At 43.7% G+C, this 25,826-nt stretch overlaps 1 protein-coding gene and 1 long non-coding RNA gene across 2 annotated transcripts in view; one reads left to right on the top strand and one right to left on the bottom strand.

The window, feature by feature from the left end:
• Positions 1 to 5,417: 5,417 nt before the first annotated feature.
• LOC120409647 lies at positions 5,418 to 7,698 on the bottom strand. The gene is made up of 2 exons (XR_005601382.1): positions 7,591 to 7,698; positions 5,418 to 7,115 (listed from the first exon to the last, which is right to left on the bottom strand). It is a non-coding gene; the product is annotated as an uncharacterized LOC120409647 (long non-coding RNA).
• The window catches only part of SAMD12 (sterile alpha motif domain containing 12), a 179,424-nt gene continuing 160,985 nt past the window's right edge, over positions 7,388 to 25,826 (top strand). Inside the window, exons 1-2 of the mRNA XM_039548268.1 lie at positions 7,388 to 7,521; positions 25,315 to 25,490. Coding sequence (XP_039404202.1) covers positions 7,509 to 7,521; positions 25,315 to 25,490 — 189 coding nt within the window. The 5' untranslated portion in view covers positions 7,388 to 7,508. The remainder of the gene's footprint in view (positions 7,522 to 25,314; positions 25,491 to 25,826) is intronic.

Genomic DNA, 25,826 nt, shown 5'->3' with positions numbered 1-25,826 from the left:
ACAAAGTCTGGCACAAGGAAGCCAAGCCCTTGGGTGGATGAGGACTAGGTCAGGGAACATTTAAACACACTGGGCTTGATGGTTTGCACCTGACAAGTGCTGAGGGATGACTCAATTTTCTTTGAAAGCTCATGGCAATTGGGGAGGATTCCTGATGACTAGAACAGAGCAAATCTGGACAACTACAAGTCAGTTGGCCGTGCCTTGATCCCTGTGAAGGTGACAGAGCAACTAATCTGGGAAACCATTTCCCATATTCAGGATAGGAATGCCACTGTACTGGAATCCATGGTCAAAAATGGATTTGCACTGGGGAAATCAAGCCTGACTTGACATGCCTGACCCGACAGCCTCCCATGATGAAATGACTGGCTATCAATTCTGTGTCCAATAACACTGTCTTAGAAAACTGATAAAGTACAGGCTAGGTAAGTGGTTGGGGAGCTGGATAAAACTGGCTGATATGTTGAACTCAGAGAATTGTGATCAGCAGCACGAAGTCCATTTGGAAGCCAAACATTACTGGTCTACTGTGCAGGCCAGTGGGCCTGCTGGACAAGAAACAAAAGGAGTCCTATGGTGGGACAAGTCCTAGGTTCCTTTCAAGGTTAGGGTGAGAAAAGAAGCTTCTCCCAGGATGCCTTGTGTTGCTACGTTAATGTACCCCAGTTCTGCTTCCCTGGTTGGCTCTGTTGGCTGTCCCATCCCTTGTTACCTTATGGGCCCTCAGAGTTTCCCTACTGGTTCCCTTACCCTGGCCTTGCCTTTATACCACCCCTTGCCCTCAGATCATTGGTCCCTGATGCTCTCTCCACTCCAGTATGTAACCCTGGACCCCCCATTGTTCTCGGGCTACTTCTCTGGAACCTTGCACGAGTGTGGTTGCAGTAAATCTCTCACATAGAACCCCATGCGAAGACCCTTCCTGCTCCTTCATCGTCGGACTGTTTTGCCAGCTGTTGTGTGTGTGTGTGTACGTGTGTGTGTGTACGTGTGTGTGTGTGTGTGTGTGTATGTGTGTGTATGTGTGTGTACGTGTGTGTGTACGCGTGTGTGTACGTGTGTGTGTGTACGTGTGTGTGTGTACATGTGTGTGTGTGTACGTGTGTGTGTACGCGTGTGTGTACGTGTGTGTACGTGTGTGTGTGTGTACGTGTGTGTGTGTGTGTGTACATGTGTGTGTGTGTACGTGTGTGTGTACGTGTGTGTGTGTACGTGTGTGTGCGAGTGTGGTGGCTGCACCGAGCGGCTTCCTCCTGGAGACGCCTTTTGGAAAGGTCGGGGCACTGTACCATCCAAAACCACGGCAACAGTCTACTCCAGGGGTTGGTACTGGGGCCAATACCCTTCTGTCATTAATGAACTGGGATGATGGAACAGTGTGCACCTTCACCAAGTTTGTTGATAATCTCAAACTGGAAGGAGTGGCTGATGCACAGGATGGTTATGCTGCCATTCAGAGGAGCCTGGACATGCTGGAGTGTGTCCATTGAGGGCCATGAAGATGATTAAGCAGTACCATCTTCAGGAGTATCTCTTATTCAAGAAGAGGCTGAGAGAGATGGGCTTGTTCAGATCATAGAAGGGGGGCATCTCATCAATGTGTATAAATACCTGATGGTGGGGAATAAAGAACGTGGAGACAGATTCTTCTCAGCAGTGTCTCAGAAACAAGGTAGTGGCCACAAACTGAAATACAGAACATTCCATTTAAATGAAAAAAGAAACTGAGGAGAGATCAAACATTGGAGCAAGTTGCCCAGAAGGGCTGTGCAGTATCCACCCTTGGCAATATTGAAACCAATAAACAGACATGACCCTGAGCAACTTGCTCTAGTTGCCCCTGCTCCAAGCACAGGTTTAGACAGGATGATCTCTAGAGCTGCCTTACGCCCCCAATGGCTCTGTAATTCAGTGCTTGCAGGTTACTGACAGCACTGAATTGTTCCAGTCCACATCAAGTTGCCATTCAACAAACAACAGCATTAGTCAGGATTGTTTAAAGAAGTTACTCAACTGTTTGCTAACTGGTCACATGGACCTGCTATAGTAGACTGCTTCTCTAGTTCTGTTTAAATACACATCCTCTATTAGGTATGGTTCTTCCATTTTTTATGAGGAATGCTTATGTGTTAGGGCTCAGTGAGTCACACTCTCCAACCATGAGCAAGGAGGGCACTCAATATGTTACTTTTCTCTGCAGGAAAGGGACATAAAAATTTTTCAGGCAAGCACAAATCTTATTCGCTGCTCTCAGATCTCCAGGACAAACTAACTCATCTGAGGCTATCACTGAAACAGCCAAATTCTGCATCAGTGACACTACCCTCACTTGTTCCCACCTCACACCACCCAACTCCTTGTGCTACCACACTGTTTGGGCAGTCACCAGTGAATGAGAGCAGGTAACTGAGGGGTGTAACACTCAATGGGCTTTGTGCCAGGTTCCAAAAGAAAGGAAGGCTGTTTGAGGTTAATGATAGCAGGAAGGTAATCCACCACTTTAAGATAGAAGTGCTAGTCCAGGGCAGCTGAAGGCATTCATGAGATCACAAGATGATGCAGAGTAAAAGGAACCACAAGAGGTCTCTAGCCCAGTCTCCTGCTCCAAGCAGGATCAGGTGCAAGATTTGAACAGGTTGCTCAGGGCTTCATGCCAGTGGGGGCTTGGGAATCACCAAGGATGATGGCTGCAAAACTTCTCTGAGCACCAACCTGCTCCTATAAATGACTTCCCACCAGGTGAAAAAGGGTTTCCTTATAAACAGCCTGAACCTCTCTTTTTTTCAGTCTATGCCCAGTTTCTTCCAGCCTCCCCCCATACACGAGTGGAAAAGCCAGACTCAAAAAGCTGCCATGCAAGGCAGTCACAGCTGGGGTCTCTGCCTGCAGCCCTGCTGCTGATTTTGGACTGTATTGCTGGGTGAGTTGTCACAAACTTGCTTTGGGAGGAAAATCTGTGGCATATTTCCACATTTGTATAAAAATTATCTATAGTTCACCACAAAGCAATGAATGGAATAACCCATCAAAACATTGATGATGGCAAAAGTCAGTACCATTTTTTGTGCATAAAACATAGGTGTTACTGGAAAGTGGAATTGACCTCCCACTTAGAACAGGAGTGACATTTGTATGTAGTGCTATCTGCCTCAGACATGTACAGATCATGTTAACCCACCCACTTTCCTTCCCTGATCTTCTATCAAGTAAAGTAAAACACAAAAAATTCTATGAATCTTCTAGGTATTTTAACACTCACACACCATTTCTTTCCTCGAAATTGAGAGCAGAGAACATGGTTCTTTAAGAATATTTTAATTTATTTTAAAAAATAAATAAATAACCAAAAAAACCCCCAAATTAGAGAAAACACCAGAAAGTACTACAGCAATGATAAAATACACCTGGCAGACATCTTGTGATTGTTTCTGAGTCTCCTACAAATCCCTAAATGCACTTTCTGTAGTATTATGGATTATCACACAAAATATTTTTGACAATTAGGAAATGTAGGCATGTAAGATAAACAATACTCAGAGTGTATTTCAGCAACTGTATAAACAAAATAATATTAATTGTGTAATTAGACTATTACACTAGAAAAACCTGAATATCCTTGCCTTAGTGACACTGTTAAAAAATCTTATTACATATATTTAAACATATTTATCTATATTTTCCTTGCCTAAGAGCTCTTCTGAACTCATTCTCAGACCCCAGAAAACTCCTTCTGAACATTGGTGCTTACACTGCGACATATACTATACCTTCAGTCATTTTGTGGTAGTAAGCCTGGATCCACACTAGCCTAAGAATCTGTTTCCATGGATAAGAGCATGGGACTTAGACTGAAACTCTGTTTCTCCCCTTTTCTCAGTATATGCCTATATGGGTTAAAGAGAGTCTTTTAGTTAAAAGACAAAAAAAAAAGCAGCAATGCACCAAGCATTTTCTCCCTGTGCCTTTCAGGTATTTGCATGAGTCTCAGGTTTCTTAGGAAATGCCACTTCCTGGAAAAAAAAGAGAATGCAGAGAAACTCCACACCCTCCTCCTCTCACTCCAGATCTGGCACCCACAATTCCTCAGGCTGTTTTTCCAGCCATGCGGCTGACTGTGACAAAGGGAGGGGAATTGGAAGGGAATTCTCTACTCACTGCTTCCACACCTGAATTTTCACCTACCTCCTACACTGTAGCGTCCACAAAATTTCTGCTGAAACATCCTTGTTTTTCATTAGCAAACAAGTGCAGCTCCTGGCCCAGGGCATGTGCTAAGAGTGGGCCCGAACCATCATACAGCCCTTCCCTTTTCCTCTTCCAGCCCTCCATACTGGCAGAAGCACTGAAGTGGAAAACCCCACTTCTTCCCCATCAGTATCAAATCTGTATAGTCCTACATATGTTCCTCCCAAACCTTTTCCCAAACTAAATGTACTTATCATCAGTTACCTTTGAAATACATATTCTTTCCCAGGAATGTAGGAGTCCAGATAATGAAATTTTAGGCAGATGGTGTGGTCCTGTTTCTGTCATACTTGAGTTTGACAACAAACCATCACAGTTTAGACCCACTCAGCAAAGCAAATCACAGACAAAAATGTTCAGACACAGCTGTGCCACTGTGTGTTCACTGCCAGAGACACGTGGTGCCTGACTTGAGGTCAACTGTCCCTGAAAACTGCTCCTGTGCATGTGTTTGGGCACCCAAAATAAAATAATCATGTTTGAAAATCTTGGGTCACAATGATATGGCAGAAGTACCTTGCTAACAAGATCATTAGATGAAGATAAGTGAGAATGTCACTGTTTTACAGAAAAGACTTAGGAACACAAGCAGTTGCTTAAAGCTTAATGACTGTTGAATTTCTATAAGGTGAAAGGGGAATAAAAAGAGAAAAATGATGATGGATTACAGTGTAGTGAAGTATGCAAGTCTAACATCTTGTTTAGACTTCAGAACTCTTGCAATAGAGCAATACTGTTGATGGACATTCATCAACTGTACTTTCATCTGATGTTAGCTGGCAGAAGTCCTATTCAGAAATAATTCAAATGGCTGAGGAGCCTCTGGTCAGTATTGCCTTTTCATCTGGTGACCTAGGGCAAAGTACACAGCAAACTCACTGTGGCTGTGACATACCAAGTCTGTTTAAAAGGAATTTGCTACACTTCTAAGAGAAAGTTTAGAAGAAATCTCTCCGAAGAAAGGCAAGGTAAAATGAGAAGCAAGAAAGCAAGGCAGAGAAAGCAAGAAATAGCTCTTTCTTAGCAGAGAAAGATGGTCTTTTTCTACACTATAATTTTAGCAGGGTGTTTTAAGAAAGTTAGCTCACTTTCACCTGATGCTTCTGAAAGCTCTTCTCAAAACAGACTGTACTTTACCATAGATTAATTGAATCAATTCACACAACCTCTTGAATCAATTCACAGCCTTTTTTCTCTAATGAGCAACATACATTAAATTACAATTTGTCTAGTTTTGACCAGAATTTGTTAAGTTTCTGATGGTTTTAGATACTGTTGAATATTAGGTTTCACTAGCTATTAGGCATCACACACTACACCTTTTAACATTTGTCATGCCCTATTTGCTATCTAGTCACAGCCGTAATTTTGCTGTTCTTCAGCAGGCATGAAGTTGTAATTAAAAACTACAGGGCTGTTTAAAGGGCTTAGTAAAATTGTACTCACTGGGGATGTCCTCGGGGTCCAGAGCTGAAATGTAGTTACCAGTCAGAAATTCAGCATACCAATGGGGATACGACTCCAGCTCTCCATGTCCATGCCATTTCAACTCTGAGCCTTGATTTATTCCCTCTATGGCTCCCAACTCATTTCAAAGAAAGCACTGCTTCACATATGCATTAGTCAGGTAATTACTCCAACATGTCTCCAAATATTGTCACAGTCAAATAAATTATTAATATTTGAATACATAAGCTTAATACAAAATGCCATCAAAATCACAGAAGCTTATTATGTATTGAAGGCTGTATGTGTGTATTACATATATTTGAAAACTGTGATATCTAAGATCATCCTATCTGCTTGACAGAAAGCATGTGAAGATCAGTCCATTCTGCCAGCATGTGGGATCAGGTGTGTAACTGTATTGCACTTGGGAGTACCAGCATATCCTCTCAATTTTTTTACTTAAAATGCACTCTGCATATGCCTCCCACTTTGCAAACACATGAACGATAAGGCTGCTGCTCCAGGAAACTTGTATCTTGACTCATGTACAACAAAAAGGCTAATAGTTCAAGTGCTTATGAGAGCAAACAACAAGTCAGCTCTTCAGGGCAAAGTTGTTTAATAGAAAGCTTAAGGAAAGAGTTGGGCTTCAAAACATTCCTTATTGGCTCTGAGTTTCCTTTCTAAAATAAATAATGACAACCCAGTTTTTAATTACTTTAGATATTTCAAAAGTGTCACAATTCCTGGGGTTTATGAAGACTGTATTCACTTGCATATTGTATGTTCTTTGCACTCTAATTTGAAGGTTTGTTTTGCAAAAATTTGTCACAAATAACACTTATTAGCCACAATGGCCACTGCTAACAAACAAAAAGAACATGTGGCAAAGTTTTCATGCCCTATCTGGGTTTGCCCTTGTATACTCAGTCTCTTTGCTGTTGTCCTCTTGATTTTAATAATGACATAACTTTGATGAGTGGAGCAATTCATAGACTGTTTCTGGGTAGTTAATATTTGCTGGTACACTCAAAATGAAAAAATGGCTACTTTTGAAGTGGAAAAAAGTTTTCAAAACCTTTCTGATATCTCAAAATAAAACTGAAAAGTGTACAAAGTCCAACGCTGTTTCCCAGGACAGATCTCGAGGGTGCCATTGGCTCCGCTACTGTGTCCCTAATCTCCTTCGTTTTCTGGATTTGTTGTAGGACCTGACAGTGTGGGACAGGGTGGAGAATGGACAAAAACTGAGGGCCTCACTCCGGGGTGAGGTGCTGACTGGTAGTTCCCAGGGCTGTGTGTGCCTTTTTCTTTCGTTGCGGACAAACTCCTCCGGCCGGCCAGGGCGTGCAGCGGGGTGGGACGGGGACAGGCTTATCCTGGAGCCGTCAGCCTGGATGTCTGAGGTGACTGAAATCCTGGAGAGAAACATCCCAGAGCTGTGAAATGAAGCTTCTTGGGGCAGGGTGCCCGCACAGTCCCTGTCCAACACAAACGCCTCGCGGGGGTCCCCAGCCCTGCCGCCTCTCACAGCGCACGGCCCGCCCCCGTGCTGCTGTCCCTGCCCTGCGGGGACACGCTGAGGCGCCCCGGGGCCCCGCCGGCGGAGGCAACGCCGGTGCCTGGCCGGGCGCCCGTTTCCCGGGACTACGTTTCCCAGGGATCCGCGGCGCGGCCCCGCCCGCTGTCAGCGAGCGCTGCAGGTTGATCGCCGCGGCTGCAGATGAGCGGAGCCCGCGCGGGCGGGGGGCGGCCGGGGCAGTGCCGCCGGGGCCGGGTCGGCGGCCGGCGCACTATGCGAGGCCGGGAGGATGGCGGTGGAAGGTAAGGGCGTCGCGTCCCCTGCCCGCCGCCCCCGGGGTCCCTCCCCTGTCTCCTCCCCCGGGCACTCACCTGCGCCGTGGCGGAGCTACCCGGCGCTGCCCGGTGGGAGAGCAGTGCCCGCCGGCGGGGCCACTCTGCCGCCCACTGCCCTGGCCTCGCCCGCGGGGTACCCGCCGACCCCGCGCCCCTCGGCCCCGCCGCCCGCAGCGCCGCGGCTGCCCCGGACCAGGTGCCGTGGGGCCGGGCCGCGGCTGCCGCCCCCGCCCGCGGCGGGGTAGGCGGCAGGGGCTGCCCGGCGGCTTCGGTCGGCAACTTCCCGGCGGGCCCGGAGGTGCCGCCTCTCCCGGCAAGGGCGGCCGACCTGCGCCGCCTCCCTCCGGAGCGGCCCCGGCGGCCGCGCTCAGCCCCGGGCGCCTCCCCCGCCCCGCCGCCGGTCGGTTTCCCGCGGGCGCCGAGGCGCCGCCGTCCGTCGCTGCTGCCCAGATCCCTGAAGTGCCCCGAGGCCGCGATGCCCGCGTAGCTCCAGCAGCCCCCGGCCGTCCCCCGCATGGGCGCAGAGCTGTGCTCGGCCCCTCCTTCCCTCAGAAGGATGGAGAAGCCAAAGGGCCGAGATGCTCAGCTCCTGGGCAGCCGGGAGCTGTGAGGTGTTCATAAGGTGCCCAGTTCTTGGGGAAGTACCCCGGTAACTGAGGCGATAACTACCAAGACAGGTGGATGCTTTGCTAGGTCTTCCAGTTAGTACTGGGCTCCTTTTAGCCGTCTGACATTGGCTGTGTTCCCTTTCCATTGGGTCTTTTGGGAAGTTGGAGGAGAGAGGTGTATGGGAAATGGCAAATCCGCTTTACTGCTCTCTGCTTTCAAAATTCACTTGGTTTTCTAGTGCTTTAGAGTGAGGCAATGACAGTCCTGGGGTTTGTGCCTCGTCTTGCTGGTTTTGGTGCCCTTGGGAAAATTAAAGAATCCTGTGTAAACCAGCCATCTGACCCCTTCTGCTGTGCTTAATTTAGTGTATGTTGGTGTTTTTGTGTGTTCATTTTGAGACTACTATGAATTTTGTTTCTCAGCTATGCCGAAATCTACAGTTCTACCAGAGACACTTTATTGCTGAAAATCATGCTGATGCTGTCTTTTGCTAGGTACCTAAAGTGAACAGCACAAATGATAGTCCAGCAAAAACTTAGGCTTCCTGGAGGCAGTGGGGAGCTAAACATCCCTGGAAAACAGATTCCTATGCAAATTCAAATAAATGTAAACAAGACCACTATGTCTCAAAAGGTGTCTGTCAACATCCCAAGTTGTTCTTCCTAAGCGTAAGCCTCTCCATGAGGCAAACATTTCTTATGCACAGGCTGCTTTGCCAAATGGCAGTTTTGAAGACTGGAATGATACAAAGAAGGAAGGTCCTGAATAAAAGCATTACTTCTTTGGTGGCAAAAGCATAGTGACATGAACTGGGCATGCGTGCCCAGTAGTGGGTAAGTAAGTAAATGAAATGGACTGCCATGCACCAGATGGTTCATATGCCAGCAGCAACCCCTGTTTCAGTGTGCTCACTAATGTCATCCTCTTTTATTTACTTGAAGTCCTTCTCAGTCTGTTTCCTAGATCTTTTCAGGTCTGTAATAATTCCTGTCATATCTGCAGTGCCCTCCATCTGAGAATCTCTAAAAGCTTTGTAAATATTAATGAAGGAAAGCTCTGCTAAAGCTTTGGGAAGCAGTGCCTTTCCCTTCTTCTGAGGTGCAATTTTTCTCTTTAACTCCTTCTTCCCATTTCCTTCCCCCAGGATGCATCCTGCTGTGGTGTCTCAGAATAGGCATTCTTGTCTGTGTGTTCTGCATTCCTCCCATTTTGTTTTTTTCTCCCTCAACTTTCTTGCCTTTGCATAATTCTGTTGCCCTCACACTAACACAGCAGTATGACTATTTCAGCACAAGTAGCCATGTGGCCATAACTACTTTGTGTGTATGTAGTGCATCCACATTTCAGGCCTTTTATTATCCATCATTTACTGTTGGAACCATGTTTCTTTGTGTGACTGTGCTTAAAAGCTTGCTTTTCCCTTAATGCATCTTCTGCCGTATTGGAGCCCTGAGTGTGAGCTGTGCTCTGTTCCTGAACTGTGACTTTTGGCAATGAACATGTGGCATTACAGCTTCTGTTTGGAAAGCTGAGAGGTTACTTGTTCCTCATGATTCCGATGACCACAGTGTACAGACCCTGCTTTAGTCGAAAGTAAGGTTGCCATTGAATTTTCTAAATAGATAGTTTTGTAGAAAAATGTCCTGGACTCAGGAAGAACAGTTGGGATTTTTTTGTTTTCTGTTTGTTTGATTTGTTAGTTTTCTTCAGAAAAATGCTTTCCTGGTTTTCAGCTTGGGATCTTGAGAGCATAAACCTGCTGTACATCAGTTCTGGAAGCTTGGTAATAAGGTTTAAGGTGAGGTTGTCTGGCCTTCCAGTCTCTGCAGTAGTCAGCTGGGAGCTTGGCTAGGATGGGCTTCCTGGGCTTTCTTTTATAGAGTGAAGCAAGGCTTTTGAATGGTTGGGCCAACTGGCTTCTTGCACAGACTTGCAAGTGGCTGGCTCTGGGATGCAACTGGCAGGGAGTGGAAAGGTCCCTGGGGCACAAGAGAGGCCTGGATTCTGCAGCACGGAGAGTTCCTGACCTGAGCCAACATCCAATGCCCCACCAGCTCCACCAGGGCTATTGTTCTATGGAACCTGCTCGTTTGTCAGCTTCAGCCACAAACCCAGAGTCTTTCTTTTGTTTTTTCTTTCAGAAATGCTCCGTGTGGCTAAGGTGAAAATATTTTGTAGCTTATACTTTTTGGAGAATCTTTGAAAAGTTTGTTCATTTTATGTAACAAATTTCTGAAATCTTCCTCAAATCTGATTATTTTAAAGCTGTCTTAGCATGGTGTTTAGCTATGGCAACAAATGTCCATTGGTTTACTTAAGGAAAATATCCAAACATTTTTACTGGGATAGCTGACAGTGGTAGACTTTCAAATATGAAGTGGGAATTTGGAGAATACTACAGTTCTTTGCCATTTATATATTATACATACTCTAGTGTCCCAAAAGAGATTCTGTGGACTGGGAGGTCCTTTGGGCTGTATAGTATCAGTGCTTCCAGATTGATGAAAGGATTGGTATGTGTATGAGGAAAGTGAGTTTGCACTCCTTAATATGAGCCCATCGAGATGGGAGCACTGCCAAGGTAAGTCTATTTTTAGACTCAACAGTTTTGACAATGTTCCTTTAAGTGTTTTTTTTCCTTCTAGTAAGAATGAAAGAACTAGGTCAGAGCCAGTAGAAAAAGGCTTTTGATCTCTGGAACAGTGTTCTCAAATTTTTTTTTTTCAGTTTGCTCTTGTGCAGCAGAGGTAAAGGGGAAGAGAGAGAAATGGTGATTTCCTTACCCCCCAGTGTTTATTGCACAGGAAAGTGAGAGACTGACAGCACCTACCAGATGATGTCTGCATACAGGTGATCCCACACAGTTCTGTTGGATCCCCTGCAGCTCTGATCTGTGGTGTCTTTCAGATTCCTGTGCAAAGAAAAAGTGCTAATGATATCATGGATTTCTTTCATGGTAAGTGTTTAATGAAGTTTGGTCTAGTATAGGGTTTGGAAAGTGCCACATAACATTTGTTGCAGGTCTCCTCCTGGAAGTTTATGTAAATTTCCAGTCTCCTGTGGCTCTTCTGTAGTGGGCTCATGCTATTGAGACCTTGGGTCTTCCTATGGGATATTTTTTACTAAGAAGTGGAGCCTTGCTGGCATAAAATGTCAACGACTGGCCTTACCCCTTGGTAATCCTTAAAGAGACTAAGACTCGAAGGAGGTTAGGGCATTCTGTGGAGTGGCATCCAGGTTAACTGCTGCAGGACTGAAGTTATTTGCAGCTTGTAACCAGCTTGTATCAGAGTGATCCTGTGAATTTCAGCTATGTGATGTACCTTGGTTGAACGCCTTCAGTGCCTAGCAACTCCATGGATATTGAATGCTGCCATGTGTTTTTTCAGGGACTCGAGATACGGTGAGCTCATAGATGTGCTATGCTAACTCTGCCAAGAATGTTAAAGTGAGTTCAGGATCATCCAGAGGACAGCTTTGAAGCAGCTTTCAGTGTAGGTACCTATCATGCTGTTCCAGGGTGTGCCCAAAAGTACAACTCTTCTGACAGGTATTCAGTTATTCAACTTTGTCTTATTCCTACATGCACTTCAAGCTCAGACTGGATATGTCTCCATATCTAAGTCTCCAGGGAACATGATCCAATAGATGGTCTTTCAGCACACTTACTTTCCTATGGACCAGAGAAGTAACAAACCCTGTGATTCAAAAATAGGACATGCTTCCATCAGTGTTTTTGGTTTCTTCACTGATTTCTAACCACTTCTTAGCTTGAGGGATTCAGACATGTGGCTTGGAAATAGCTGCCAGTTGGAAGCAGGACTGAGACACACATCTCAATTCAGCTCTCCAGTTGAAACAATCACATTGGGCCATAGCAGAGGCGATTGGCAAGACCAATGCTGGAAGTGCATTGGACAGTGGGGCATAAGATTTGAACATCAGCCTTTGGTCTTGTGTTCTGTATGTTACTTTCTGACCATTTATTGTAAAAATGCATCAGCATTTATGGAATTCCAGACCTGAACACAGATCTTTCCTTACCCACGTTCACGTGGCAGCCTTCTTGTTGGTCTGTAACATCTACACCCTTATTTCTTGCTCAGCAGCAGCACAACCTCCTGCCCGCCCCCACAGTGTGCATATAGCCTGGTGGTTGCGTGTGCTTCTCTGCTTTGAACTACTGCTTAGAGCTTTCCAATCTATGTTGCTACATTTGAAAGGGGGACTGTGAGCTGAAGTTCAGAAGTTGCATTCCATTGTGGGAATTGGAAACCCCAAAATGAAGCTAAAACAAAGAAGGTCACTGCAATGGAGTGTCTTTGGGTGTACTCAGATTGAGTGGAGGGTGGATATTATGGAAGTTATGTAATCATTTTACCCTTCTTGCTTTTACAAATGAACGTATACTAGGCAGGAATCAAGGTACCAAGTATAGACTTGGTGTGACACTGTGTTTCCCTTGGATTAAATTTGGTTGTAGAATAAGAGTGTTTCTGGAAACTCGGAAGTACTTTCAGGTCAACTAGTTTAGATACAGTTCCTTGAGTGTTTGACCTTACCCTTTAAAATACTTGGAAGACTTAGAAGCTCAAGGAGGGCGTTGATTAATATAAATTTACTCGTTCAGCACAATTGAATCCCATCATAAGGTTAAAACTTGTCAGGTGGTGGTAATATATGGGCAAAAGGAAGGAGTCATGCTTTGAAAGTTCATGTGCTTTCTGCACCAAGAAGGAAATGCAAGTGAGCAAATGACAAGAGTTAGACTTTGGATGCATTTCCTAACGTACTACTGGAAAGTACTGACAAAACCTGTAGTGACATTGTAAGATCTTATTTAAATGGATGTAAGATCTCATGCTTAAATGGAAATTAAATGTAAGATCTCATGCTTAAATGGAAATTATAAAATAGAACTGTTCTTGAGAGGTTTTGGAGGGTTTTTTTGTTCTTCTGTTATGTCCAAGCATGGCACGTGACATCCAAGGAGGTTGTGTAGCTTTGTTCCTCTTGTTTACAGCTGAGTGTATGAGGTTCAGGGCAGGCTGCTTAGAGCCAGTCTCTAGTGCTTCCCAGTATTGCTGTGTCACAAGGGCTATGGCAGGAGAACAGCAGTGACAGGCTCAGAGCAAGGCACTGTAGCTGGATGGAGTCAGAATTGCAGACTGGTACTGGTTGTTGAGCTGATAACCATGGAGAGGTTTCTGTCCAAAACATCTTCTGTGCAGGCTTGGTGGTGGATGCAGAACTAGGTGTCTGTGGAGCACTCTAAGGTTTTGGTTTGTCCATTTGTCTCTGAAAGTAATACAGCTAGTTTGCAGAGGTAGTAGAGCTGTTAAAAGGCTACTTTTAAGTTCACTAAGTATTGAGTCTGTGGGTCTGTTAGGATACTGTGCCTGGTTCTGGAGCCAATTTTCTCTGTTGTCCTGGCTGAGACAGCTTTACTCTCTTGTGCCCTGTTTTGTCTCTTCACTGTCTCTCCTTTTGTCCAGACTGTGTGATCTCTAATGCAATGCCCTTTCTGTGATCAAGAGATACTCAGTTTAAAACTGAGCAATCCTGTTGTGGGTTATTTCTCATGAAAGCTGTTGCCTTTGAATGGATACAGGTATTTATCCTTGCAGATTAACAGTTGAACAGCTCAGCCCTCAATTATCTCTCAAAACATGCAGAGAATGCAGAGGGTGTAGTTCTGGAAGGTGCCAAGGGCAAAGGTGGAGAAAAGGGCTAAAAAATTGAGTAATTTTGAAGTCTTCTGAAACTGTCTGGTTGGTGCTGGTCAAAATAACAAACAAGATTTCAAGAACTATGAGGAGAACTCAGAAAAAGGCAAGGAAGATCTTTGTTTCTGTATCATTGCGTATTGCTGTTGTATTGTGAATGCTCCCTGCAGCTTTTGCTTGTCACACCCCAAAAGAAGGAGAGGACTAGAAGGAATACAGAAAAGAACAGTCAGTTGGTCAGAGACGTGGTCTCTGAAGGCAGGTTACAGATATTATCATTCTTTAGCTTGGAAAAGAGATGGGCAGGTTACAAAGATTCTGATTCTTCAGCTCGGAAGAGATGACTATGGAGAGAATCCTTAGGCCTTGATGAATAGTTTGGAGAAGGTGGAAAAAGGAACTAGGTCACAAGGCAGAACAATGAAGCTGTCGGGTTTTGTGCTTTAAATTAAAAAAAGGAAATAGTTTTTCATATAACACAGAGTTCCCCAAGTGCACTTTTACCTTTGCGGGTTATTCCTAAGGTGCCAAGGAAGGATCAATTCATGTACGCCCTGCTCTCATGCTATTTTCTCAAGCAGTGGCATAAAGGGCTAGACTTCTAGTCTGACCCAGCCTGATCACTTTTATGACAAAGTCTAGCTCATCTGTGTGTCCAGAACAATTCCATTCACCACAAGAACTTGATTTGCATCGAGTAGCTAAGAGGGAAATTTGGCCAGGACAACCCAGAAACAGAGAGGAGATGGGGAATTAGGCACTGAGCCATAAAAATGTTAACAGGCAGGGTCATGATGCATAAGATATGTAGCTTTCATTTTCCTAGTATATAAGAACTGATACTGCTCTGTAAGAGGAACCCTGCTTTGTCTGGTCAATGGGATTTGGGGGAAGGAGGGGTCCTGCATTAGGCTGCAGCTGTAGAAATGCCATCCTGGAAAGTACTGATTCTCCACAGCAGGTAGGGTTGGAAACACCTGTACTAACTTCTATAAATGAGGCGAAGTATGGTCTGAGAGAGACCTTCAGGAAAAGCTGAAGCAGATTAGATCTACAGATCTCAGCCACAGTGGCTTCTGCCTTGAGTAAGTTTTATGTTCCCTCACCTTTGCATAGGGTCCTCCTTCTCTCTCCAGAAGTGTCCTCTTGCAAAAGGACTACAGAAAGAGTGAGGGAGTTGCTGTGAATAGCTGCATGTTCTCTGTGCAGTATGAGCTAAACTTGGCATTAAAGAGCAGGTTCATTACTTAAAACAATAAGAATTCACACTAGTTTGTGCTCCTCCTGGATGAAGCAAGGAGGTGTGCAGGGGACTGAACTTGGGCTGAAGTGAACTCTGCATTCAATTACATGATCTAATATGCTTGCAGGGAGTATGTGATTGACAAAAAAAAGGGTATGAGGAAGACACTCAGTGAGGATTTTAGCTGGTCTTTAGTGCAGCCCTATCCATCTCTGTATAATGTGGAACTTTGCTAGCTCCTATTCTTCAGCTGAACAATCAAGTTATTATTTTCCTCCATTCCCCATTCATTTGCTCTCTGCCCTATCTTTGTGGCTTTTCTTTTTAAATTTTATTTTCTTCCCCCAGAGGGGATTTTGGTTGATTTGATTTGCTTCTCTGCACATAACCTAGTAAAAGCAAGAAAGAGACTTTTAATAATGCTGTTTCATAAACATAAAGAAAGAGAATTGTAATGTGCGTCAATAGAAGCTTTCTCTCAGATTGTCCTCTGCGTGCTCTCGGCTGATGGTTCATTGCTACACAAATCATCTGGGGTACTAGAGCGAGTAGGATACAGTGGTATGAGTAAGCAGTAGGAGGTGAAGAATTTTACTGGGGGAAGGAAAGAAGGCGTTTCCAGGCTCTTCAGTTAAGTGTACCAGGGAAGGGATAGCCTTGAACAGTGATAAGGGAGGTAACTTTTAGGCAGTTGAGGGAAAGCCAGGACTGAAAACAGAAGTCAACTGCCAGATTGCAAACTAGTTATGCTAGTGAGAATGAATAAAGATATTTTCATTTGCATTTTGATGACTGTGCATCATTCATGGGACAAGAAATAAAGCCTGGATCGACAGCTGAATCGCAGCCATTTCTGTGCCACATGTTCAGCAGACACCAGCTTTCATGAGTAGGGCAAAGGCAGAGATCTGTGATGCGTGTGTGGGTCAATGCACCTCTGATGCTATAATAAAGACTTAACCACTGTGTGTCTGAGCTGTTCTGTGTGTGTTGGATAGGTACTTTAGTGTTTAAAAAAAGTTTTTGATTTAATGTTGGCTGATTATAGAATTGAATAGTAGTACTGTTAGGACTTGAGAAAGAGGCATTCTCAGAAAAAAAAATTTGTGGTGAAGCATGACTAGCCAACTTTCTAAGCAGTGACTACAAGACAAGTTTCTTCCAAGATCAGTGCAACTAATGAAGACTTGTTGCATACCCAGGTGCTTTATTACTCTTTTTTATCTCTCCATATTCTCTCTGAAATTCTTAGGGCAGCAGTGGTACCTAGTTTGGAGTTTGCCTAAGTAGGTTGGTGACTGACAATTGTAATTTATGGTGAATACTTTTCCTTGTGAGAGAGTTATTTTAGGTCTCTTCCTCTCTATCCACCAATTGGTTTTCTTTGCTTTTTGTACTTACACTTCTTATCTCTTGTAGCACCCTCTTTGCATGCAACTTTGTGCATCTCACAATCTTGAAATCCAGAGTTCTTCACTATTCAAGAGAATCTCTGTAGATGCTTGCACAAGCCTGCTTATTGACTTACTAGTTTGCAAAACAAATGAGCAACTATTTTGTACTTTAATCCATAGCTTAAATTATTTTCTCGTGTGCATGTGATGCATGTTACTTACTGCCCTTTATTACTTTGTTCACTAAGATCCATTTTGCTCTAAGTTAATTGCATAGCTCACTTGGTCCCCTTATGTCTGTTCTCCTCTTCATCTATACCTGTACAGAATTTGTGGTAGCCTGGCCTTATTTATTCACTGAATGGGTTCATGTTTCAATGAGCCTATGTTGCTAGCGTGAATTCAAGAGCTGCTTGTATCAAGTGTACCTTTATTGAAAAGGAATGAGAAAGTGCTTCAGAAATAATTTGGCTGTCCAGTCACTGTGTCTGCTTTTTACCATAAAATCCTGTTGCTGTTATAAAGGTTGAACTTGCATTGCTGAGACTCCAAGTGTATCAGCATAGTGATGACATGCAGTCTGTCTCCTGAAGAGCAGGTGTAAAAGAAACTGTTTACAGCATTTGCTAAAGTCTGTGAAATAAAAGATGTCAAGTGGATATTGCCATACATAAAATAAATAGTTTCCAGTAGGAAAATTGTAAAAAATGCATAAGGAAATTTTTTAGCTGAAGAAACTTAATTACATACATATCCTGGTGTGATGAGGGTCTTCGAAGGCAAACTCAACCGATACAAGAAGAGACTTTCTTTTTCTGGGCATAGTGTTTCTGTTCTGTAGAGAACTAAGGGGTCTTTTCTCTCTACACTCAAGATTTGTTTGGCCTTCAACCAAATTATGAGTTTAGTTTGATTCCAGATACTAAAGTGTTAAGTTACTCATTCTGGTTTCTTGATATATTTCTGATGCTGTACAAGATTTTGTACCATCTTATAGCTGAAGTTTGTTTGAGAGATGTATGTGAAGTGTAGTAGCTTGTCTCAGAAAACATACTTTTTCTGTGTTTTTCTTTGGCTTTAGTTTTGGTTATTTTTTCATTGTTTCTGGAGAGAGTGAATGGCTTATAGTAGTATTTGGCTTGATACCATGAGATGACTACCCCATTGCCTAGCTAGAGATGTTCAGGGATAGTTGCCTCAGGAATGCTGTTACCTTAAATTTTCTTGTTGATAATAGTTCTAAAGGGATAAAAAAGGCAAAAGCCCCACAAGTCACAGTTACAAACTAAAATGAACGCTCCTCCTCTGAATCCTTTATCCCCTTCTGCCTCTATCCCCTTCCTACACCTGTCTCTGCTTTGCTCTGCCCTTCCTGCCCTCTTGAACTGGTTCAATGTCCACTTCCTTGTTGCTGAGCTGTCACTTCTCTTGCCCTTCAAGATACCGCCCACTCTTGGGCATGTCCCACTGCTTTAACAAAGACTTGACTGTAAAATTCTTGTAAGAAGCCTGCTTTTTTGTTAAACTGATTAATTAATGATAGTAGTCATGATAACGAGTAGCTAGAAAGACAAGCAACTCTCTGGAGGGACCTGCAGGTCCAGGTGTGTGTCTGTGTCTGCCAGGCCTTGCTGCCTGTGTCTATCTGAGCTTTGTACTCAAAGCTACAGGTACAGCTCATCAGTAGCAGCAGGTCACAGTGCACTCCTCAGCTCAGTACTGGCCTGCCTTTTGGCACAGCATGTTTGTAATTGCTTAATGCTGCTTTTTGATGCTGACCAACAGAAGCAGATAGCTAGACACCAATATTACTTCAGTTAAGTGCTTTGGGATTTCAGCCTTACAGGAACTTGTGATAAATTCATGTTATTTGTACTGAAGTAGAAAAGGTCCTGACTGATTTGCTGGGCTTCTTTGCTCTGTGTGAATGCTGCTGATTTGGTGGCCATTAGACAGACAAGTTTGAGGAACAGAGCGGGCAAAATCTTGGAAATTACTAGCTCAGCAGGTTGCCAGCAATATTTACTAGGTTGCAACATAAGCAGCAGATTGTATTCATGTGAAACTTGGACTGCATTTTCAGCTGGTCCAACATGATGTATTGGGGGAACTGTGCAAATTTACATTAGGTGGAGAGAGGTCTGCATGGAGAAGTAGGTCTGCTAGGCAAAAGCTAGACTTTCTCAAAACTAGAAGCTGATTGATGAGGCAGATGGACCATCCATAGGAGTTATAGAAACTTATTACTGTGGAAGAAATTGCCGCCAGACAAAGTAGTCAAAATACTCCTAAGTTTTATAGTACAAATTAAAGCCATCCTTATTCGCTGTTTTAAATCTTGTTTTTTACTAGTGTAGAAGTGGTACTAACTGCTCAGGTCAGACATCTTTGAAATAATCCCATGTTTCCTAGGGATATGCAGAGCTACTAATGAAGTATAAGCTTCTTGAAATACAAGAAGGGCTTTGCAGTGCAGATCCGTCTTGCTCATTTGGTCAGTGTGAGGAGGCATCTCAATCTGAAAAAGACTTCAGTATTCTCAGTGTGACTGTCTCCTCTCTAATCAATGCAGGTAAAGCAGACTGTGAGTAAAGGCAAGCAAAAAGCCTCAGGGATGCTGTCTTGACTACTCTGGATTGAAATGCAGCATCTGGAAGTGTATAGAACTCTCATTAAAAATGCTGACTGCAAAATTTATTGTGGTTGGAGGTTTGATTTGCTTTTGACAAAGAAATGGCAAGAGATGGAAGGAAGAAGTCCAGTGAGAGCTGCTGTCCAAAGGTCTTTTGCCATGGAAATACCTGTTAAATCTTTGTGACTACTGAGATGACTGAAAAGAGATATTTAGACCCTTTTTGTAAGGTTCCTGCTATGTCCAGCCTGAGTTTGTTAGTGTTCAAACTCTATGGATGAACTTTTGTCTGTCCTTTTCAACAGTGTGGCATTTTATGGTGGGAGTAGCAGGTGGATTGTATGGATTTACCTCTTAGCATTGTGCAGCTAAGTCTGTGGAATGAATACGTAAAATGGAGCTTGCAAGTTTGCCAGTATTTGACACATGAAAGTTTTGTAAGGATTGTTAGTGGTTGGGTGGGTATCTCCTGTGCCTGCTTTTTGTGTCTGAATAGCAAAAGCGAGCATATGACTATGATGCATGCAGAACAGGGCACATGAGTAAGAAGATGCTATTTTTACTCGATCACTTTTTAGAATAGAACAATTGTTATTGCATGTAACTCAAGTACTTGCCAAATATGCTTTAATGTAGCCTTAATTGATCTGCTTAAAATATTAAGCAGCCAGCAGTATTCCCACTGAAGCACATAGTTACGAAATGTTTGACACAGTAGGCAGGGAGTGCACAGAGGTAGTGATTGATCATAGATTTATCTGCTAAGCCTTGAGCCTACAGATGGAGAGACAAAGACTTCCCATCTGCCCATGCAAAAATTTGGATATATCAAGGCTGTGTTTTGAAGAGTGCCTTCAGGCTTTTTTCCAGACAGGATTCACAGAGCACCCTCTACGAAAAGACAAGGCTTGCCCCAGATGCCAGTAACTTAGGATGGCTCTTGGTAACTTCTGTGTACCATCAAGCATGCTCAGACAAGCTGTCTCTTGGCTGCTTGCCATCTGGGAGGCAGGCATGCATGGCAGGAAGGTGGTGGCAGGGAGGGGGGGCAGAGCATTCTTTTTGCCCTGCGAGCTCTCCTGTCCAAATGCATGTGCACCCTGTAAGGATCTGTGTGGGCATGGAACTGGCTCACATGTATCAGCCAGCTTCTGCAGGGCAACAAATTATCTTGCTCCGTATACATGGAAAGGACTTGAGTTTGTGTTCCACCGTATGTAAAAAGTACACTGTGTATTGCATTAATTTCCCTGGTTTTTAGAACAGATATGGGGTCATTTTTCCATTTTGGGTGCTCCACTTACTGTTCTTCTGACAGAGCTTTTCACTCTCGTAACCTGGCAGATCTCAGCAGCCTTTTCTTTAAGTTCTGGAAAAGAGGATATTTTCCATTAGATTCCTCTCTACCATTAGGTTAGGAGTACAAGAGTACTCAAGTACCTTTGTTTTAAATAATAGTTTGTTTCATAAATGTAATCTGTGGATCTATGTTATTGTCAGCCAGTGCCATTCATTATGTGCTTGTTGTGCAGTCAGAGCTCTACAGAGCATCCACCCTCCTTCCACAAAAGGAAACAAGTTCCCACCATAGAAAGCTTTCAATGCAAGTTGAACGACAATTGTTAGAGGACCATGAAGAGAGACATGACATTAATCAACTGAGGTGGGGTTTTCAGCAGGGAAAGGTGAATACAGGTGATCTGAAACTGGATGAATAGTTGTATTACTGAGACATGGATGATACATGAGTATCGAGATTGTATGGAAGACTGTTGGAAGAGGTTCTGTTTCAAAATTTAATGATACTGCTGGTATTGGATACTATGAGCTGATTTGGAGGGTGTTTGTTGTCTTGATGTACTGTTAAAATTTGGGACTGATGAGGTGGATGTAGTTTGATAGAATGAAGAGGTGCTGAGGGAGTAGGGATATTGTCAAAGGAGTAGTGTGGGAAAATGGTCTGAATGCAGAGGGCAGGATGAGCTAGCATTAGCCAATACGCAGGCAAGGAGGAGTAATGGTCTGGACAATATTTTAGCCAGAAACTACTTTGTCTGTAGGAAGATTTTTTTCCAGATGAATGCCATTAAGTCCTAAAAGAGATTTAAGATATGTCAGCTAAGAGAGTTCGGAGCACTTGGGCTGTGGTAAAGTTAGTGATTTGTGATTATTTTCTAAGAGCTGTTTAGGCTCAGTTCTATGAGATGCTAGCCCTGGGTGCTGTCAGTCCCCCAAGCCCCATTAGGTTTGACAGTTGATCCTGAGTTTAGAGCTGACCTAATCTAGCTAAAATTATATAAGGTATGGATTTAAGATAAGAATAAATTATTGACCAAACATTGACCTCTTTCACTGCCTTTTAACAAATCTTGAAAGGGAACAATTTTGGTTTGTATTGACATTTAAAAGAAGGCAGGAGCTCCACCTCTGTCCGCCACGAAGATGGATCTAGGTATTCTGTGTGGTAACAGGAAGTAACAGACCCATGCAAGCAAATACTCCTTCCTCCTCTTCTCTGTGTAGCTGAGGGTTGGAGGTAGCACTAGAAGAAAATAGTAGAGCTGGCTACCTGAAGATGTGTCATGACAAAGAAAGATAAGCTTTGCCAAGTGACTGAGATTCTTATTCTCCTTAGGAAATAAATACCCCTAGAAAATAAAAAAGCTGTCTCTCCCCACTTCTCCCCCTCCCTCCCAATATTAACAACTCTCGAAGAGTCCCCTGAGGCAGCCTGTGTTTCTTTGAACCACTTGCCTGTTTTCAATTAAAAGGTAGTGGGCATCTATGCAATTGCTAGCAACCTCTTCCATTTTTTCCTCTTTTCTAACCTGAAGGAGCCCAGTAAAAAACATTGCTGAAAAAGCACTAGCATTCATTACTCTTGAATGCATGATGGGCTAAGGGTCAAGCAGCATCTTGCCAAGTGACTTATTTCATTTTTAAGCCATCCAGGTGCTTATAAATTTATAAAACCATTGAAGTTGGAAAAGAGCTTTAAAATCAAGTCCTACCCTTAACCCAGCACTGTCAAGTTCACCACTGTGTCCCCAAGTTCCATGTCTACATGTTTTTTAAAGACTTTCAGGGATGGTGACTCTACCACTTCCCTGAGCAGCCTGTTTCAATGCCTCACAACCCTTTCCATAAAGAAATTTTTCCTAATATCCAATCTAAACTTCCCCTAGCACAACTTGATGACTTTTCCTCTTGCCCTATTGTTACCTGGAAGAAGAGACAGACCCCCACCTGGCTACAGCCTCCTTTCAGGGAGTTGTAGGGAATGATAAGCCATCCCCTGACCTTCCTTTTCTCCAGGCTAAACACCCCCAGCTCCCTCAGCTGCTCCTCATCAGACTGGTGCTCCAGACCCTTCCCCAGCTCTGTTGCCCTTCTCTGGACACGCTCCAGCACCTCAGTGTCCTTTTTGTAGTGAGGGGCCCAGAACTGGACAAAGCACTCAAGCTATGGCCTCAGCAATGCCGAGTAGAGGGGGACAATCACTGGCCTGGTCCTGCTGACCACAATTTCTGGTACAGGCCAGGATGCTGTTGGCCTTCTTGGCCACCTGGGCACATGCTGGCTCATGTTCAGTTGCTGTCAACCTCCAGGTCCTTTTCCAAGGGCAGCTTTCCAGCCACTGTTCCCCAGCCTGTAGCACTGCATGGAGTTGTTGTGACTCAAGTGCAGGACCCAGCACCTGGTGTTATTGAACCTCATGCCACTGCCTTGGCCCATCACTCCAGACTGTTTCCTCTGTAGAGCCCTCCTACCTTCCAGCAGATCAATACTCCCAACTGACTTGGTGTCATCTGCAGACTTTCTGACCCTTGATCTCCTCACCCAGACTGTTGATACTAAATAGAATTGGCCCTGGGGAAAACCACTTGGGACCAGTCACCAGCTGGATATAACTCCATTTGCCACCACTCTCTGGGCCTGGCCACTCAGCCAGGTTTTTACCTGGCTGTACACCAATCCAAGCCATGAAAAGCCATTTCTCCAGGAGAATGCTGTGGGAGACAGGCTTTACTAAAGTCCAGGCAGACAACATACACAGCCTTTCCCTCATCCACCAAATGTGTCGTGTGGTTATACACAGAAGGAGATAAGGTTACTCATCATGCTGCCATGTTATCAAAACCTGTATCATTTGCTCCCTCCAATGCATGGTAAATTAGTGCCATAACCAACAACGATCTCCTTGTTCATCCCATGCAACCTTTCTCCCTAATCTCTATTGCCTGGGGGCACTGGGAGGGGAGGAGCTGCAATTCACAGGAAACTTGCTGCTGGCAGTGTTCTTCCAGGCAGTTTTAAGTCCCACTGTGCTATGTAATTTCTCTTTGGTGAGCACTGGAACTGGGCTGACAGCCAAAAACTGCCTCTTTCTGGATGTTGCTGTAGTGTGTTAAGGTTTCAAAAGTGTCTCTAGGAGTCTTCCTATTCAGCTAGGCAAGATCCTTGCAGAAGACAGTTGGAAGTATTTTTATGGATCACATTTAGTATCAAATGTCTTTTCACTGCTGATCAGCCCTTGCTGGAGCAGGGTGTGCTGGGAGTACTTTTACAGGTTGGTTAAGATACATTTACATTTTTTGTAAAGGAGGGAATTAATTTGGTTACTAACAGAATGGTTTTCATTTTCCTTGGGCTGTGAAAATAGTCGGTCTTACTGGATAACATCTGTCTTTTCTGTGGTCTGGAGGATAGGCAAAGAAGTTGTTAGTAGTTGTTTCTTTCAGGTAGGTAAATGTGATCTAGAGGAGCTAGATAATAGTAGGTGGGTATAATCTAGGAGAGAGAATTTTTTGGTGTCTTGAGGCACACTGATGTAAATAGAAACCACAGAATCAAATTGTTTTTTAAGTTTTCATAGGAGGTGTTCCTGTCCCTGGCTTGCAGATGTAGGTATTGTAGTGGTTGCAGAGATCACTTATCTTTTACAAATATTTTGATGTTTTTAAAGATCCCAAAGGAAAAACGTCAACGTTTTGGCCTCTGCCTTACTTCTGTACCAAGGAATTGCTGTAACTTAGGCTCAAAGTTTTCAATTAAGACTCTAGGATTTAAGGTGAATAGATTTTTGAAAGGTGCTATAGTTAAAGAACCCTTTGCTTTCACTGCAGCTTGAGCCAGTTTCCTGTGAGAGGCTTTCAAGGGCTGATCTGTAGCTGGTAGAAACTGGCAGTTCTGATTTCTTCCCTAGCTCCCCACCCTTTGCTTCTAAGCCAAGCAAGAGTAAAAGGGCAGCTTTTATTTTGGATGTACATTGTTTCTACTCAGATCTGTCAAACATTGCATCACAGTATCTGAGCAAAGTTCTTTTGCACACAGGGGAAGTTGGGACCATTAAATTACCAGTAGCGCTAAAAGTAGCCCAGTTATGCAGGAACATAAGTGCAAAAGTCAGTTGCATAAAGGGGAAGTTTCCTCAGGATCCACACATTTATAAAATCACTACTATCTATGTGAGTGCTGGAACTGTGAAAATTTGGGCAGGAAACAAGCTACTGCCATAGTTCTAAATGGGCATTTCTGTTGTATCGTTTGCATATGTTTTTTTTTCCTCTGGATGCTTTCCTTATTCTGCTGTCATTAGTCTGCACCTCATTATATACTCCCAGGGAGTACATCTATTTTGCTTGTTAGGATGGTGTAGGTGGTAACTTGGAGTGGTACAAAGGACTGAAGGAGAGATAATCAGCTGGATAAGTCATTACTCTGTGCAGAGACTGACTTGCTGATTTTTTGTGCACAGCTTATTTATCCCACATTCTTTAAGACCTAGAATGTTGTAGGAATTGAAAATGTAGTAGAAAACCCTTAACTAGTTTGCCTAGAAAGGAAAAAAGGTATGGTTGAATGATGAATACTTAGTAAAAGCTCTAAGTTGAGGGTCTTGGATGCTGCAGTGACTCCAGCAGAGCACAGTTCCACACGGTAGCCTGCACTAAATAAATTTATACAGTGCTGCGTTCCTCTCATTTTCTTTCTTAAATATCTCACCTTGAATCCGCATCAAGGTGCAGATGGTTCATTTGCTTTGGTCTGACATAGCTCTGGTTACCACATGGCACTTCTCAGTAGTTTGTGCTAAATGTTTAAAACATTGGATTCTTCTTTCCTAAAGCAGTGTTTCTCATATTTTTTTCCCAGCTATCCATTGCAATCTGAATCCAAATGGTATTGATCACCCAGTCCCCACAGAAGGTATTAATCTGCAACTTGAAGGCGAAGGAGTTGAATCACCTGCGGTAAAGAACACTAGTACTCCAAAAGGGCCTGAGTCAAAAGAGTCACCCAAGAGACAAGTGGAGCCAGAAATATCTAAGGTAGGTGCAATTGCCTTCTTATTTGTTTTGGTGAGCCTTTAAGAATCCAGGCTTCCTGAAGTCCTGGCTTCTCTTAAAAAGCATTTCTTATAAAGGTGTAAAAATATCAGTCTGAGGAGGCGGGTGTTACAGAAGCAAGGTACTGCTATGGAGTTGTAGCACACACACATCTTGGATATTGCACTATTCTATTTTTCTCTAAATGAAGATAATTAAAATAATGGAATCTCTCTTTTTCAGGCACTATGGAAACTCTTTTTCCAAATGACTTGGGTAACAAGCAGAATGGGTATAAATGTTTTTCTTGAGGGTTTTTTTTTGTTTGCCTGGGGCAGG

The sequence above is a fragment of the Corvus cornix genome, chromosome 2 (assembly GCF_000738735.6).
Source record: "Corvus cornix cornix isolate S_Up_H32 chromosome 2, ASM73873v5, whole genome shotgun sequence".
NCBI lineage: Eukaryota > Metazoa > Chordata > Aves > Passeriformes > Corvidae > Corvus > Corvus cornix.
Note: the sequence above shows the minus strand (reverse complement) of the source record. Positions and strands in the feature narration are given on the sequence as shown.